Source organism: Scomber japonicus, chromosome 24 (genome assembly GCF_027409825.1).
Source record: "Scomber japonicus isolate fScoJap1 chromosome 24, fScoJap1.pri, whole genome shotgun sequence".
Lineage (NCBI taxonomy): Eukaryota > Metazoa > Chordata > Actinopteri > Scombriformes > Scombridae > Scomber > Scomber japonicus.
The window spans coordinates 14814729-14831809 of record NC_070601.1 but is presented as its reverse complement, the minus strand read 5'-3'; the positions used below and the strand labels follow the sequence as shown (position 1 = coordinate 14831809).

At 39.9% G+C, this 17081-nt stretch overlaps 1 protein-coding gene across 2 annotated transcripts in view; it reads right to left on the bottom strand.

The window, feature by feature from the left end:
• The window catches only part of LOC128354094 (ATP-binding cassette sub-family C member 4-like), a 36663-nt gene that overhangs the window by 1080 nt on the left and 18502 nt on the right, over positions 1-17081 (bottom strand). Inside the window, exons 12-30 of one of the 2 annotated variants that reach the window (XM_053314342.1) lie at positions 16558-16652; positions 16200-16286; positions 14959-15055; positions 14350-14553; positions 13417-13554; positions 13223-13260; positions 12296-12399; positions 12060-12206; positions 11772-11851; positions 9700-9850; positions 9444-9563; positions 9246-9356; positions 8953-9053; positions 6650-6841; positions 6405-6560; positions 5226-5315; positions 4353-4525; positions 3896-4001; positions 80-214 (exon numbers count right to left, since the gene is read on the bottom strand). In XM_053314342.1, coding sequence (XP_053170317.1) covers positions 80-214; positions 3896-4001; positions 4353-4525; positions 5226-5315; positions 6405-6560; positions 6650-6841; positions 8953-9053; positions 9246-9356; positions 9444-9563; positions 9700-9850; positions 11772-11851; positions 12060-12206; positions 12296-12399; positions 13223-13260; positions 13417-13554; positions 14350-14553; positions 14959-15055; positions 16200-16286; positions 16558-16652 — 2325 coding nt within the window. Of the gene's footprint in view, positions 1-79; positions 215-3895; positions 4002-4352; positions 4526-5225; positions 5316-6404; positions 6561-6649; positions 6842-8952; positions 9054-9245; positions 9357-9443; positions 9564-9699; positions 9851-11771; positions 11852-12059; positions 12207-12295; positions 12400-13222; positions 13261-13416; positions 13555-14349; positions 14554-14958; positions 15056-16199; positions 16287-16557; positions 16653-17081 lie in introns of those variants that run through there. The other variant, XM_053314343.1, reaches the window with a different exon arrangement.

Below are 17081 nucleotides of genomic sequence, written 5' to 3'. Positions count from 1 at the left end.
AAACAAACATATTCTGTGTCAGAGTCAGACAGGTTTCACGTTGTAATATTTAAGAAGTTTTTAAAGAGTTAACAGCCACCTGTTTAGCTGCCTCTAGTAAAGCTGCTGCCTCCTGTTTGCCAGTCTGTTGCACCATTTTATAAAAGATGCCATCTGGATCCTGCAGCAGGGTGTATGGCTCATCATAGGCGTGGATTTTTCCTGCATCCAGAACCTGGAGACAAAATATCTCTGATTAATGACAAAGTACGCCGAACCATTGCTTTAAGTTGTGAGTGATGGTTAGAGTTGAATTTGAGATGTGGGAGTGTCCTGTAACATGACAGCAGGTGTGTAAGAACAGCAGTTTAACTCTTCATTCCTGCTCACTAGTAAAGCTGATGTGTAGGTTAATATTATTAATGTTGGGGCAGACCTGAGGCCTGTACTACAAAGCTGGATTAACACCCAGGATATCTCTCTGTTACCTGGGTTGATTTACCCAGACATTCACAATCATGATAAGCGGTACTACGAAGCTGGTTATCAACTCGGTAAATCAACCCAGGGTTTTCCAATCTGGATCTCTGCGCGCTCACATAAAGGGGAGGTGTTTGCAGCGTCTGACCAATCACAAACATGGAGAAACTCTGCAGAGCAGCCTACTTTACCATGGAGGAGCAGACAATTATTCTTCATAAATATGAAGAATTCAAACATCATCCAGGCCAAAAGCAACACTGTTGATGCAGCAAAAGCCAGGAAGGAATGCTGGCATTAAGTTTGTTTAATATTCAACATTCAAAATACAAACCTATTATGCTTCAACTATTTGAGTGAATGATGTCAAACCAACTGTATAACATACAGATTAATATCCCTCATGTGCCTCAAGGATTCTTTTTTAAATATATATTTTGGTCAATTAAAAAATATGAATAAAATTCTGCACTTCTGCAGCGATTACTCTCAAGATGTTCTTTTTGTCATGTTTCCTGACAAGTTCTGAAACTGGAGGTTATTTATTTATTCTTACTTATTTATTTATTGTAGGCCTATATGTTAAAAAAAAAAAAAAAAAAGCCTGGTGCCATTCACTCAAATGGCTGAAGCATAATAGGTTTGTATGTCTAAAAGGATTGCATCTCCCTAAAAACTCTTATCCAGAATCTCCGCAGCAGGTTAGCCGTTCAGCATAAGTTACCATGGTGATTTACCCGGGTAAGAAGTGAACCAGCGTTCGATAAGACAAAACCCAGCTTCGTAGTACAGGTCTCTGTTCAGTGAGAGTGTCGTCATTATACAAAACACCACATGTCATAATGGGGATTGTTAGAAGTCTGTTGTAAATATTGTGTGTTCAGCTCAGTGAGGATGATGTATGTGTCTCAAGTTAGTTATAAATCAGTTTGAACATTATGTTGAGTCTGGTTAGATGATACAGTTTAAGTTTAACGTGTCTTTCCAGCACATATCTCATGTTAACCTGCTGTCTAATGTCTAATGTCAGAACTTCACTCCACTCCTCAGTGGAGATGCTGCTATACAGTTCACTAACATTAAGATGTCAGTTGTTGTTTGGATGTCTGCACATGTCCTGAAGAGACTGTCAGGAAGTAGACATGACTGATGGAGTCAGTGGTGGAGACTATTAGGAGTACCTTGGTGTTATCACTCAGATCATTACAAACTCTGCCTTGTGCTGCTGGATTTGACATCAAGTTTAACAAACAGAAAAATGGAGCAACAGAAGTGCTTCATCAGCATCCTGCAAAGTGTGTATACAGATGAGTCTGAAAGGTTAAATGCTTGTGAGTGAGAACACCTATATAGATATCACAAGTGTGATACAGGTGTTCTGACCTCTGGATCCACTACAGCTGTTAGCCACACTTTGCAGGATGCTGATGAAGTTGTCACATCAGCACTTCTGTTGCTCTGACAAGCCTCAGATCAACATCCTGCTACAAGTGAGGGAACATTTTTCTGACATTAACAAGTTTGTAGTGACAGCAGAAAGAAATTACCTCCTACTACCTCTCGAAAAACTGCAGCACAAGACTTGCATACACCAAGGTACACTCACACTCACCAACACATCAGTCACATATACTTGATGTCAGTGAACTGTTTACCAGCATCTACACAGAGTTAAAGACAGAACCTTAAACCTGGACTGTATCCTCTAACTGCTGAAGATGTGTCCAAACAACACAACATACAAACTGCTCTAACAACAGCACCACATCTGGAGGACAACACCTGCACTGTTCCAGCATGATCAACAGTATTAACTCGCACTACAGACCTACTAACAGGTTAAGCTGCTGTTCCTACACTCTCTTAATAGTCTAAATATCTCTTATTAATGACAACTTATTAATGATCTCATACTAATGACTTAGTATCTCAAAATAATGACTGAGTCATATTTTCCTCACACCTGTGTTCAATATGGAGTTAGTTTTCTCCATCTTTATTGTAGATTGTGTTATATCTCCTCACTCAGATACTGGGATAGTTGAGGGTTTAGTGAAGGTGTGAAATGTGACTTATTTGCCCATTTCCCCACACACACCTTACTCTGACATTTCTAAACCATTAACTATCTTGGTACTTGCAGTGACTGAGTGGCTGTGTGTGTTAGGGCTGAACGATTTATCGTTTTCTGATCGAAAACGCGATCATGTGATCGCAAAAGCTGCGGTTTTTGCAGCGCTCCTGACTGACCCAGGATCTGTTGTGTCTCCCTATCCAGCCAAGCTCACCAATCAGAAGCGGCATGCTACTCGTGGACAGGTCACGCTAACCAATGAGTATTAACCGGCTCCTTAATTATAATTATTCAGAAATAGCTTCAGCTGGACCAGAAGCGGAGTTAAGGGATTTAATCCCCAAGAAAACCAGCAAGTCGGTCATTTGGGAGTGTTTCGGGTTTGGGGCTGCAGACGTGCACCAGAAACAGGTACTGTGCAAAACCTGTCGCGCTAAAGTTGCAACATCCAGCGGAAACACAACCAATTTGTACCGGCACTTGAAAAATCAACACAAGCATTTGCATGACGAGTGCATGACGAAAAAGTCCGGTGATGATACTCAGGCTCACTGTAGCAAACACACTACAATTACAGCATGTTGTTCAGACACCGGGAGATGTCACCGTGAGATATGATTCCCTCCCGCACCTACTTCAACCAGGTTGCCATCCCACAGCTGTATGCAGAGTGTAAATGCTGGTTTTGACAAAAAAATTGTAAAGAGTGATGTAAAGATGTCAGGGAAGCAAGTATTATTGTTGATTAAGTACTTTTGGGATTTTATTTTTTCTGCACTTCCCCCTGACTTGTGGTGTCAGCCTTTGTTTAAAAAAAGATTATTTTATTTTATTACCATTACTTGTCAAATTCACTTAAAAAGATAGTCCAGGTTTCTTAATATACAGTAGGGTTGAATAAAGTACCTTAACTGCTGCTATAGATGTTGATAAGCTAGCTCTCTTGAGCCATAAAAGACTGACCTTGACCTACCTACTTGACTGTTGGGCAAGATCCTTTTGTCCTTTATTGGAATTGTTGAATTTTGTTTTTCTTATTACTTATTTAACATTGTTTAGTTTTTTTGGAATTGTTTTGTATTCTATTTAACTTTTTTTAAATTAACACAATAAAGGATTTTTGCAATACTTCTTTTAAGTACTCTTTTAGTTATTCATTTGTAATAACTGTCATTGGTCTTTAGTTTTCATCCTTGCATTAGAGTAATAGCATTTAATGTTTTAATGTTACTGTACATTGTGAATATTGCACTGAAACTTGATTTGAAGGAAATCGTAATCGCAATATCTGCCAGAAAAATCGCAATTAGATCTTTTCCTAAAATCGTTCAGCCCTAGTGTGTGTATTGTGTTGGGACTCACCAGTATGCGGTCACTGTCTATGATGGTGTTGAGTCGATGAGCGATGGTCAGCACAGTGCACTCTCTGAACTTGTCTCGTATGGTTTTCTGGATCAACTCATCTGTCCTGTACACACACACACACACACACCATTATCACATGAATAAAGTCAAACAAAACAGTTATTGTGATCTTTTGAGTTTAGAGCTTTAAAGCTAAAAAAAGCTTGTTGCCACTGCTGGATTATCTGCCATTATCACAATATACAGTATATATTAACCTATAGTGTCACCACTATGCTAATGTGTAAAATTGGAAATTAAGGATAAGGATGATATTCTCAGTTCAGATCTGACCCTATTATGATAGGCCATGATTGTAGGTGCAGAATTTGTCATAATTTTATTCAATAATGGAAAACAAATGGACAAAGCTGTATACAGTGTCTGCTGGTGAGTTGAGCTGTGTCTGTAGTACCTGGGATCCACGTTGGCTGTGGCTTCATCGATGATGAGGATGCGGTTCTTTCTCAGGACGGCCCTGGCCAGACACACCAGCTGCCTCTGGCCCACACTGAAGTTTGAGCCGGACTCAGCCAGAACTGTCTCTAGCTTCCCAGGCAGCTCCTCCACCACACCCTTCAGCTGCACCTGCAGGGAACACACACAGAGATGCTTGTTAGCATATACAGTCAGCCATAGATTTGTATTCAGGTGTGAGGACTGAAGCATTAGAAGGTGTGAAAGTTTGTGGGGTAGAGTACTCATAATGTCAGAACACTTTTTTGCACCAGTGTGACTGTCAGTCATTTCATTTACTGCATTAACCAAAACAGACTATTCTCTGATTGTTGTGTCTATTGTTTGTTTCTAGAAAACACTGCTTTTATATTATCTCTGCTACATTAAGCTAAAAACACAATCTCACAGCTGCATGCTTTCTGACAAATACAAGATGACATGATGCAAGGATTAAGACTTGCTCCTGAAACATTTTACTATGTAAAACATAGTGTATTGAACTATTATATGGATTTAGAATTGATAGTTTTACTGATTATGAGGTATTACTACCCTACAACCTGCAGCTCAGTCTCAGATCAGGCCTAAAGCTCACTAGGTTTCTGCTGCCCTGCCTCAACATGGAATGTTCTTAAACCTCATTATATAACATGTCTGAGTTATTATGAATACGCATCATCATAATTATAATCCATTATATCATTATTGTAATTATAGTCATTACCAATATAGTCTCTACCGCCATGTAGTTTTTCTAAACTTTATGACCTAATTGTAAAACCCTTAGTAACTGTCTGTTGATGTAGATGAGTGTGTGTGTGGGACTGACTTCCTGCAGAGCGTTCCACAGTTCTTCATCAGTGTGTTGGTTGAAAGGGTCCAGGTTCTTCCTCATAGAGCCAGTAAACAGCACCGGGTCCTGACAGCAGGGACACATCACAGGTTATTCTACCCACTCATATCTCAATCACAAACTACACATGAATCCACTCAGTATTTTTAAGGTTAAGGTGAAATGTTTGATTAATCCCTGTAAGCAACAAAGAGGAACACTGATAAACAAGCACTTGGGCACATTAAATCAATAAGTAGTGTTAGGGAATTTTCCATCATTAATATGCACTGGGTCAAACTAGGCTGTGAGGTCATCGCAAGGCCTCACCAAATGATAGGGTTTAGACACTGTCTCCTCTTGAGATAGTGGTAAGCAGTGAGTCTGCTCCTTTTGGGGAAAAACAGGAGCCACTCTGATAGTGTTGCTATAGCAGCCGAGGTCAGATATGTGTTTGACTGTTTTCCCTGAATGGAGTAGAGGCAACTGTCAGAGGTTTGATATAGATATTGATATAGTGTTGGATGTAGGTCAAAGGTCCTGAGTGTTGTCTAAGCAATGTTTTGTCTATAGACCAGTACACTAAATTCTGTATATTGTTGATGTGTTGGATCTGTCCATATTTGGGCATGGCTCAACCATGGGCATTATCTGTGTGTGGTTTAAAGTCTATCCCCGGAGGAGAGAAACTTCAGAATTGAAGGAAGCATCAGGGCATGTAACGTGTACTGATCATTCGCTCGTTTCTCCTCCATGGAGTAAATAAACCTTTTCAATACAAGACATCCTGGACTCCTGTCTACTCTCTCCATTGATATATGGGCTGCATAATTAAAATCACTATCAAGTAGTCAAATGAAAGCTGGTTTGTTTTCTGTGATGGATTAACTACTTCTAAAAGCTTGTTAGTTGGCTCTTTGTAGCCTGACATAACAAAGCAAACTTTATTTATTAACCATTTATTGAGGAAAAAATACAAGAAATACCATGAGACCTTTCTGCTCTGATGGGTGATTTACTACTACAGAACAAAGAGCTGTTTGTTTTAGGTCTACATACTTATTTTTAGTGGACAGAAGAGTAATGTAGAACATGACAAGCTGTGGGCCTGACTCACTGTTTCCAGTCGTCCCATAAATCTTGTGTTCTCACTTTGAACAGTCAGCTGATGCATACCTGAGGAATGATGGACATCTTCTGGCGCAGGTCGTGGAGGCCGATCTCAGAAGTGAGAACACCATCAATGTAGATCTTTCCCTGTGGCTCAGCCAGACGGAACAGAGCTGACACCAGGGAGCTCTTCCCTGCACCTGTCCTCCCCACAATACCAACCTGACAGACAGGAGAGAACACCATCAGCTCAGGATTGACATCATGTTAAATGAACACTATCTGGTCCTCTGGAGACTAACATGTCTTACCTTTTCTCTGGGTCTGAACATGGCTTTCAGGTTATGCAGCACCTTAGTTCCGTTGTCACTGTAGGAGAAGCTGACCTGGTCAAAGGTCACCAGGCCTTTGCTGGGCCAGTCAGGAGGGGGGCGCTTCTGAGTTTGCCATGGTGCTTCACTCTCCAGGTCAGTGTACTCTACTACTCGCTCCACTGACGTCATCTGAAATGCAGGAGAGACAGTTCTAGTACAGTTCACAGCACGTCTTAATTTTAATCGCGATATCGATTTTGGCCTCCCACAGTTATAAAAACGTAATAATCAACTTAAACCGATTATTATTCCACCCGGCGCGGCACACCTGTGACATAATTCCAACACCCCCCCATCCAGAGAGAAAGAGGGAGAGTGAGTGACAGAGATAGTGTTACTTCACAATTATCCTCATAAAACAACCAGAGTGCTCGGCAGCCAGGGGATTTTTTTTTGGTAGGTTTTGGCTATTTTTATTTATTGTTTTTACATATTGCTATTATTATTTCCATTTATCTTTTTTTTTTTTCCTTGATTTTAATTTATTTCTGGTTGTGCTGTTCAAATATATTTCAAGTTGAGTTCTGGTGGTTCAATAAATGCTTATGTTTACACGTCTATGAATAATCGTGTTTTATAATTGCAATTTCAATATCGATCAAAATAATCGTGATTATGATTTTTGCCCTAATGCTGACAAATGCAAATGTATGTAAGACTTCAGTGACTTGACTAATCATCGTAAACATCGTAAAATCCACATGTGCTGTTAAAGCTGCAGTCTGTACTTTTGAGACTTTGAACGAGTATAGCCTCCAGGTCCCTCCTTCTTCCTCTGTAGCCTTAAGAGAGGAAACCTGTTTGACCAGTGAGAGCATGCACTGCACGGGGGAGGAGGGCTGCCAGCAGTGCGTGTACAGCATCATTGACACTCGCTTTAAGTCTAAGAAAGGTGACTTTAAGACCTTATTAAGACTATTAGTTAATGTGATGTTAGAATGTAGGCCTACACTGACTTTACCCTGATGTTAAACTGCTCTTTCTCTCCATTCTCCTGCCTGACTCAGTATGCATCAACTGATCTACATGACCTTGATGACACATATATGAAAATTGGTCTACCTTACCTATGTTAAATTTTTCTATATGCTTTATAGCAACAAAACTGTGTTATGATCAAGTTATATGATGCCTGTTGACTCCACTCAGGCATTCCCAGTGTTCTCATCTGACCTGATATGAATTCATCTTTGTGACTTTGATACTAAAAACTTTTCTAGTGTTCAGAGATACTGACACTGTGTCACATGATTCAGCAGATGTGATTTTTCTGGTTACTATTTGTATTTGTACTTTAAGTCTAAGTAAGGAAAACAAGTTCAGGTGCACCCTGTTGCCAGTGGGGCTGTTGGAACAAATTAAGGAATTCCAATATAATACAAATTGTAAAAAAATGTATAAAATAAAAACGGATGAATTTAGTATTGCAATGTGTCATTTTATATAAATGTGTTGGCTTACGTTAGCAAATCTCAACCTTCTCATCTTGACCTCCCTACATGTGAAATACTTTTGTCACATCTGAACAATAACGTTTTAATGTCACATTCAGAGTGTTAAAGTATCATCACAACAGAAATGGCAGAAAGTGAAGCAGACGCGTCTACAGAGATCACCCCCCCCCCCCCCCCCCTCTGATAACGTGTGTTGAAGTGTTTTGGATTTACATCAAACAGAAAAATAACTAATGCTGACATACAAGTGACCTTTAAAACCAAATCTCACTAATGATGTTTGAAATGTTATTAATGCAGTAAACCGAGCACTTTATCTATTTTCAGTGTATGCAGCCCTTTATCCTGTTTCTCTGTAATGTTGGGATGCCCTCTAGTGGACAGAATGTAAAATAACCATTGACAACACTAGCCTGGTAGAAGTACATTGTAAATATTAATAGACTATATCTGCTCATTACAAATTCTAATATTTGAATTTTTAAAAATAATGAAGAACATTCAAATGGGTTTATAGAGGTAGACTGACAGCCCTAGCTGTCACTGATGAAATGTTTGTGGTAATTGATCACTGAACTATTTTGTATTTAAGATGTAGATTTCCATTTGTCAGTATATACCTGAACAAAGTCAGTGACTGAAACATTAAAAAGTATCTTCATTTAGCAAGTGAAGAAAGTCTTTCCTTTTTTATACATGTTTACTCCACCAGCATACCTGTCAACAACACTACTCTGGTGTAGAGGTTTTTGGATGATCATGAATAAAAATCAGACAAAATCTTACCATGTTCTCCACCTCAGCACTCTGCCTGACACCCCACTGGAACATTCCCATCAGTGTGACAGAGTATGTCAGAGCCAATCCCACGGAGCCAGCCTCCATCTCTGACGGGAAAAAGCACATTTGATATTTTACAAAGACATTTGTTTTTATCCAACATCGCAAACATATGCTGATCCATCAGGTATCCCACAGAAACATTAAACTCTGGTGCTCCCTGGTGGAGATGTTAAAATAAGACAGTGGTGGACAGCTGTACAGTCAGTGTTTGACATAATAAGAGCAAAGATCCTCACGGTCTCTGAGCAGCAGGCAGCCAAACGTGGTGATGGTAACAAAGATGGCACAGATGCCGTCGAGGCGGACAGCGAACCAGCGGGACGTGGTCAGGAACAGGAACCAGGCCCCTGTTCAAAACCAGGAAACAATGTGTTAAACACTGAAGTGTTCTATACTGCATGCTCTGTCAATCTTTCAGTGGTGAGGCTGACAACCTGAGTGCAGGTCCTGATGGGCATCAAAGATTTCCTGGAACCGCTGCTCTGCTCCAAAGGCTCGGATCGTCCACAGACCCTGAAGAGATGAAGACAGGTGGGAGAAGACTGGACTCCGAGCTGCAGGGAAGACAACGCAGAGGGGGATGAGACGTGTCAGGAGACACTAATATTTACAGTTTGTATTGCTGATAAGAATATCAACATGCCTGCGACACAGGGACAGGGACACAATGTTGCATTGTGGAATACTCACTGGTGGACTCGAGGCGTTTGATGTCTCTGGAGGTCCGAAGGAAGAAGCGACGGAGGTAGAGGAAGAAGAGGAGGAGGGGAAGCACAGGGATGAGGATCCATGGGATCACTGAGGCTGCCACAGCGACCACGCCAACAATCTGCAGGAATATCTATTACAGAAAAATAAATGACACATTAAAAACTCATCTTCATCTTTTTACACATGAAATATGAAACATTACTGACTTCAGTCAGACAGCTGTGTTTTATTCAGACGTGACTGTTACACAGAGCCACAATGCTCATATAATATTTGGCACCTGATGCACAAGAAGGAATGATCAACCCTAGCTAATGTATGAGAACAATGTAAAGAAAACTAATGTGTTGTGTTCTCTCTCTCAGGCTGCATCAGTGATACATTTTACATTTGGGTTTTAGATTACAGTTAAAGCTCTAATGAATGAGCACATTGCTCACTCTGCTTCTCAGTGAATCCAACAACACATTTTCTCATTAAGGTTAAAATGTAGATGAGTTGTGCTTCCAGCTTGTTCCCATGCTGTATATCAAGTGTTTGAATTGGCTCTCAGATTGTATGACTTGTGACATTGCACCAGTTCCCATGTATTTCTAACTAGTGCTTCTTCTGGGTAGTTTATAGTTTTGCTTGAGAATGGACCACATAATAGTCCTTTCTTTGGCCCATTTTGTTGCTAAACTAGTTGCTATAGCTTCTTCCATGTTTGTGTTACATTTTGTTGATGTAAAGACACGAGCTAGTATTGTTCCACATTTCTGAAGATTAACATTTCTAAATTATCCAAATTGAACAAACTTTCTTAAAATGTTAAAATCTCATTTCATTATATTTACTACAATACACAAACACTGTAAATGTCATAGTTGCATTGTTAAAGTCAGGTGTCATCTGCAGAATATTTGATCTTTGCAGGACCGCTGAGTGATGAAACAACATTTAATATTTAATCAATCTGCAGTAGGGCTGCTCCATTATGGAAAACATCAGAATCATGATTATTAAAAGGATTTTTATTTCTACCTTAGAAACATGCTGCATTTATCGGACATTTCTTGTCAAAAAACACTTTGTAACTGAGGACTTCCTTTACTTTCCTCTTCCCCATATGATATGGTGGAGATAAGTATAAAAACTATTATTTAGCTTATTTGGTATTGATCTTTCACATTCACTAGAGTTTATCTGATCTCCAAGTAGCAGCCTTTTATCTGCCGCTTAACGCAACACACAGCAGAAAATGTCCAAGGATATTAGTGCTGGCTGAGTGGGTTACCATGACGATAGTTCACAGAACACATCCTGGTTTTTAATAATTAGTCAGTAAACTCAGCATTGTCTGACACAGGCTGGAAACTGTGTACTTTTATTTACAGTTAAGAACAATACAGCGTGTTTCAGCTTCTGCCAAACGGAGCTGCGGCAGCTCCCGGTCTATGCTTTCAAAATGAAACCTTTGTTATTGTGCGCTTCTCATTATTATTAACAAACAAAGTTGGGGCTTGTAAAATGATGGGAGATTCCCGGGAGAAGCCCAGGGTGTTGGCAGCTCTGGTGTACAGTGCATGCTGTGGAGGAGGGACAGAAATATGCATGCGCAGCTTTGTGCAGACTGTTTGTATACAACTTGGCACTAAGGAAAATGACAAAAAACTGTCCCCCCCCCCCCCCCCCCCTCTGATTTTTATTAGTTTTGAGATCATTCGGCCCCAAAATCGTAATCACGATCAAATTTCGATTAATTGAGCAGCCTTCATCGGCAGGTTTTACTTTCACATTATTCACACTTGTGTTCAAAGTGTTACAGAAATGTTATTATGAGCAACCTTGTGACAATTCCATTGTGACCAAGTTTATTCAGACTGACATTTAACTGCTGTCTCATAATTCTGTAGATATTCAGAGTGGAGTCAGAAACCACATCAGACTATTCTGTGGCAGCAGTGATCTTAACCTTCATTTACCTTCACATGGTCACATACATGAACAAGTAATGATTCACTAACTCTTTAGATTGAGTGTAGAAGCTTTTATGAGCTGCTGTGTCTCACCTGAATGACGTCCACAAAGGTCCACGGCATGTTGGAGTCCAGCAGGCCGATGTCCTTTGAAAACCTGTTTAAAACTCTTCCTGAAATAAGACAAAACACCAAAGGAACTTAAAATGTAAACCATCATCACATTTTGTGTGTTTCAGAATATTCTGCTATCATAAATTAATCCATAATGTATTTTCCTCACATAGTTTAACACTGAAATCATTCTTTAAAGAGGGTCATCACTAGAGCAACTCAAACCACATCACAATAGCTACAAAGTAATGCTTCAACTTTGCTTACCAATAGGGTTGATGTCAAAGAAGCGCACATGTGTGCGGAGTATTGAGTTGAACATGCGGTTGTGCAGCACCTGTGCACATCTGACCAGCACGTTAAACAGCAGCAAATTCCTGAAGAAGCCAAAGATAATTGTGGCTGCAGTCAAACCTGTAAAACAAGCAGCACAATATATCTTTACATGTCTGAAGTAGCACACAATGCAAAACAGTGCAGCTGATCAGTGGAGCAGACATTACCTCCATAAATACCCAGGTAGAAGTCTGTATTCAGCTCTTGGGTGGTGTTTAGTCCATTTTCAGTGATGGTGCTGTTGGCGGTCAGTTTCTCTTGCTCGTCAGCCCTGATAAATCACAATAATACAGATGTATTTTTAAAATCATGCAAAAGCAGTGACATGTTGGATAAATACCAATACTGAGGATTAATGTACATTATACCATGGCTACTGAAGATTGTGATTGGTTGGAATGTGTGGATTAACCTGAAACCTATGCTACATGCTTGTTTGCAGCACCAGTATTAAACTGAAGGTAAAGATGGTAACAGTGAGCCTCAACTAAAGAGCTTAGAGTGAGGGTTATCTGTGTAACCAACTATTTCAATGTATGACCATCTATTCTGTTTTCTTTGGTAAAATATATGCATGTAATTTAGATTTGTCAATAATGGAACTAACACGCCAATTACTCTTATTTGAACTGGAGAACAATTCATATGAGAGACAGTGTAGCAGAATGCAGCACTGCAATGTGTTCCTGAGGTTGAGAGCAGTCAGTATAATACATCTGTTAATGATTGCTCTCAACTGGTTAACCCCCAGTTATTGAACCACAGCAGTAACTGTTGTAATTCTGTCTTGTGTTGTCTACCAGTATGTGTAATTGTAATTGTACTGATGTCCATTGTATATTATGCTATGCAACCATGTCGCACCATGTACCCAAAACAAGTTTCCCTTAGGGGACTAATAAAGTTTATCTTTTCTTATTATGTTTCAAACCGAGAAGAGAAATCAATGAACACTTATAATTTGGTTTAAGATGGCATTTTGTTAAGTGGCCATGGTATAAATCACCTACAAGTCTTTGTTTCATGATTACAAATGTTGAAGCAGGAAATGAACAACTTGGTGGGTGTTGTCCCTCCTATTCTTTTATACGTACCAGTGAGCCAGCCACCAGTCCTGCATGATGTATGCCACCTATGATGAAACACAGACAACAAGTTAGTGTCTTTAAACCTCAAGAGGCAACAGCAACAACTATGGATTTATACTGCGTGTGATCACTATGATCTACGTTTCCTCACTGAATATGTAATGACACGACATGAATGGAACATTTAGTATTGAGCATACCTGAGCCAGAACGTTGGCGAGTACCACTATCAGCAGCACCAGGATGTTGGCTCCAGCTCTCAGGTACGTGGCATACAGACCGATACCGATGGTTCCTTGTCCTCGACTCTCTTCTGCTACAGTCTGCACGTGCTCCACCTGTGACCACAACACCGATTACTCAGACAAGCACTGTGTTAACAGACTGAGGTGCATTTGAAGAATTTTAAAAGGACATCAGCATTTAACAAATAATAATTGCCATGTAGGAAGATGTCCGATTGTGAAAATGACTAATTTATCCACCATGAGGAAGCAGGGTGGAGAGTTGAAGATTGAATTGTTCTAACTTGCAGTAAAATAATAGTTTATTGTTTCAACTGTCCTGAGCAGTCCAGAGGGGTATTTCACTATGAAACATTGAATGATCCCACCCAACTGAACCAACATTAGCTGTTTTCATAAAGCTGACTCAGTTACAACAAAAACAAAACAGAACCCTGCCACTAACAAAGCCAGACAACTTTTAACTGTAAGGTGTAGACGGAGGTGAGTTCAGACATTAAAGTAGAGATGAACTAAACACAGCTGATCTCCAAGCTCTGCTTATAATAGTCATCATGGGTTCAAGTTCAGTAAGATATAAAAGATCAAATGTGACATTAAACCATTGTATAGTGTCAACTAATGCTAAACTGATGTATTGTATCGTGTCTCTCCAGACCAGCCTGCTTCATCAAACTGAGTCTCCTGAAAATCAGCCTGGTTTGGAACACCTCTGTGTGTACTATGATTTGATAAGAGCAATTATGGCTCAATATGACTTTATATTGACTTCAATTGAAAAATGTCACTGTTGGGAGAGTTCTTTATTGTCATAAGATATTAGAAACTGATATTGCCCTCAGGATGAACAAACAACACATAAGACAGGAGGAGAAATCAAATACAAACCGCTAACTGGTCTCCATCCTTGATGGACTGCACAGAGGAGGCCTGGGAGAGCACAGAGTTCTGGGACAGAGTTCGGCTACGGGCGGGAACCTCTGCAGGTGGCTGCTGCTCCTCCTCCTCCTCCTCCTCCGTCTTCAGTAGGGAGGTGAAGTCGACTCCAGACTGCTGCAGCTCTGTGTATGTCCCCTTTGCCACCATGTGACCCTGAGAATGCATCAACACACACACTATTACACACCACTGCAGACACCTGAACACCATCTCATCATGTATATACACATTTTGACAAGTGTATGGATAAAACATTTAATTAAACAGACTAGCTGATGCTTATCTCATTACTCATATCATACTCATTTTGCATATATCATTTTTATTTTCTCAATTCTACCCCTAAATGTCTCCTCTGGAACTTTTGGCAGTTTGCTCAGGAACATAATAGCTCTCAAAAAACATCCGCTATTGGCATTCCATCAAAAAAAACTTGTTTTGGTTCCTGTATACAGTGAGATGTGTACTGTCCACACTCACTAGTTGCATGTCTTATGTAAAAGTGTAATTAGTGTAGAGTGCAGTTTGGGTGTACAGGGTTATTTTACAGGCTCTTACCTCCTTGAGGACAACAATCTGGTCAGCAGCATTCAGGTACTGCAGCTGGTGGGTGACCAGGATACGAGGCTTGTTCTTCAGCAGGCCACAGATACACCTGATATACAACACACAGCATATTGGGTCAGCTTTTCCCATTACCTCATCCTATTCACAGTAGCAATATGTATGTACTTATGTTACAATCAGAAAGGAAAAAAATCATCGTCACATGTACTCAGTGTGAATGTGAGGCTTCCTATTCCTCATTATTTCTGTTACATAATGTCTGTATTATCCAAGGGAGATTTATTTATATATTTATATTCCAAAGAGGAAGAGTGGAACAGGAAGCGCAGGACCAAGTTCAATTGTCTGCGTGACACCAACAGCACCGCACCTCTTCCTGCCTCAGTTCTAACACTTGTTCAACCTTTTCTTCATCTTTCTTCTCACCAGTGATGCATTTTGTTGTGAAACAATGTAGCCAAACATCTACTGACAAACACTTAAATAAAAGTACAACAGTGCTATAATGATATGATGTATCACTGCAGATACCAATCACTCTTTGCTCTTAGCTTTCTGCTGGCCTTACATATTCTACAAGTACATTACAACATTACTCAAGTATTGTACTTAAGTAACATTTTGAGGTACTGCAGTATTATTAGTAGTATTACTGTAGCTCTCAACACATCTGTGTAACAGAACTTAGTTTTTTCTTCTTTTTCAGATGTATCTGGTGACCTTTTAGAGGGACCCTGACCCCTAGGTTACACATTGATGCTTCAATATTAACAATCTAATGATGTCATATAATAATAAATGAGTCAGATAATACTTAGGTACTTTTACTTCAGTATGATGTTTTGTGAAGGATGTTAAGGTACTTTTACTGAATCAAAGGATCTGATTACTTCTATCACCACTGAAAAAAGAAAATATTATGTAACATTGCAAATACATTTCCTGTCCTGCTTTCCTAAGAACTCTCTACTCCTGTGATCTGACGCTGAAGGCTTTCCGCTACAGCTTTGTGAGTGTTGACCAGAACCCTCCAGTATTTTCCTGGTAGATCAAATAAATCCCCTGTGCTGTTTCTGTGTATGGGAGCTTATCCTGCTGCTCTCAAATCTGTATACTGGGTCATGTAAATGTGTTGAGGGCATGAAACCACACTAAATTAACTGAGTGTGTGACACACAAAGGAGGGGACTAGTTGATTTCTGACACACTATGTTACACTTAGCATTACTCACTGTTCAAACAGGTGTCTCCCAACCTCAGCATCCACAGCACTTAAAGGATCATCCAGGAGGTAGATGTCTGCATCCTGATACACAGCCCTGAAAACACACACAAACGGCTCTTAACTACACACTTGATCCATCAGCTGCACCCTAGTGTCCACTATGTTATACATTTGATTTTAAATTATTGAATATATGAATCCATAAATACAACACCTTTATTAGAAATGTGTTTTTAATGCAGCGTTTTCTTTACTTATTAATTGGTATAATAAATCAATATCTATCTTGCGTCAAACTTTTTGTAAGAGCAACAAAAAATAAAAAATGTCAATCCAGATCATGTCTGATTGGACGGTCCTCTGACCTGGCCAGATTGACACGAGCTTTCTGTCCTCCGCTGAGTGTGGCTCCTCTGTCCCCGATTACTGTCACGTCTCCATCCGGGAGCAGCTCCAGGTCCTGCACAAACACACAGCAGAGTACAGTTAGCAAACCAGCAAGCACAGAGGAATGACCACACTCAACTTTCTCACACACACACACACACACACACACACAGTCATAGGGAGGTAAGAGTCAACTACAGTATCGTTTTCCAGACCTTTGTTTTGACAGTAAAGAGTAGTGGAGTGACAGTCACTTCTTTCTATACAATGTAAAGCTTTTAGATTTGAGGTGTTAAAGTGAGCATTCGGGCCTACCCTCTAACATGTCTGAGCATATAAAGAAAAGGAATGCATATGCTACTTTCCCCATAAACACTTTTCATAAAGGGGAGTTGAGACTATTTCTACTTGTGAGCATGATGTAAGGAATCTGCAAATACTTGCTTAACACTGATCTCAGTTTAGTGTGAGTGTGTAGCAAAGATAAGAGCAATGTCAACAA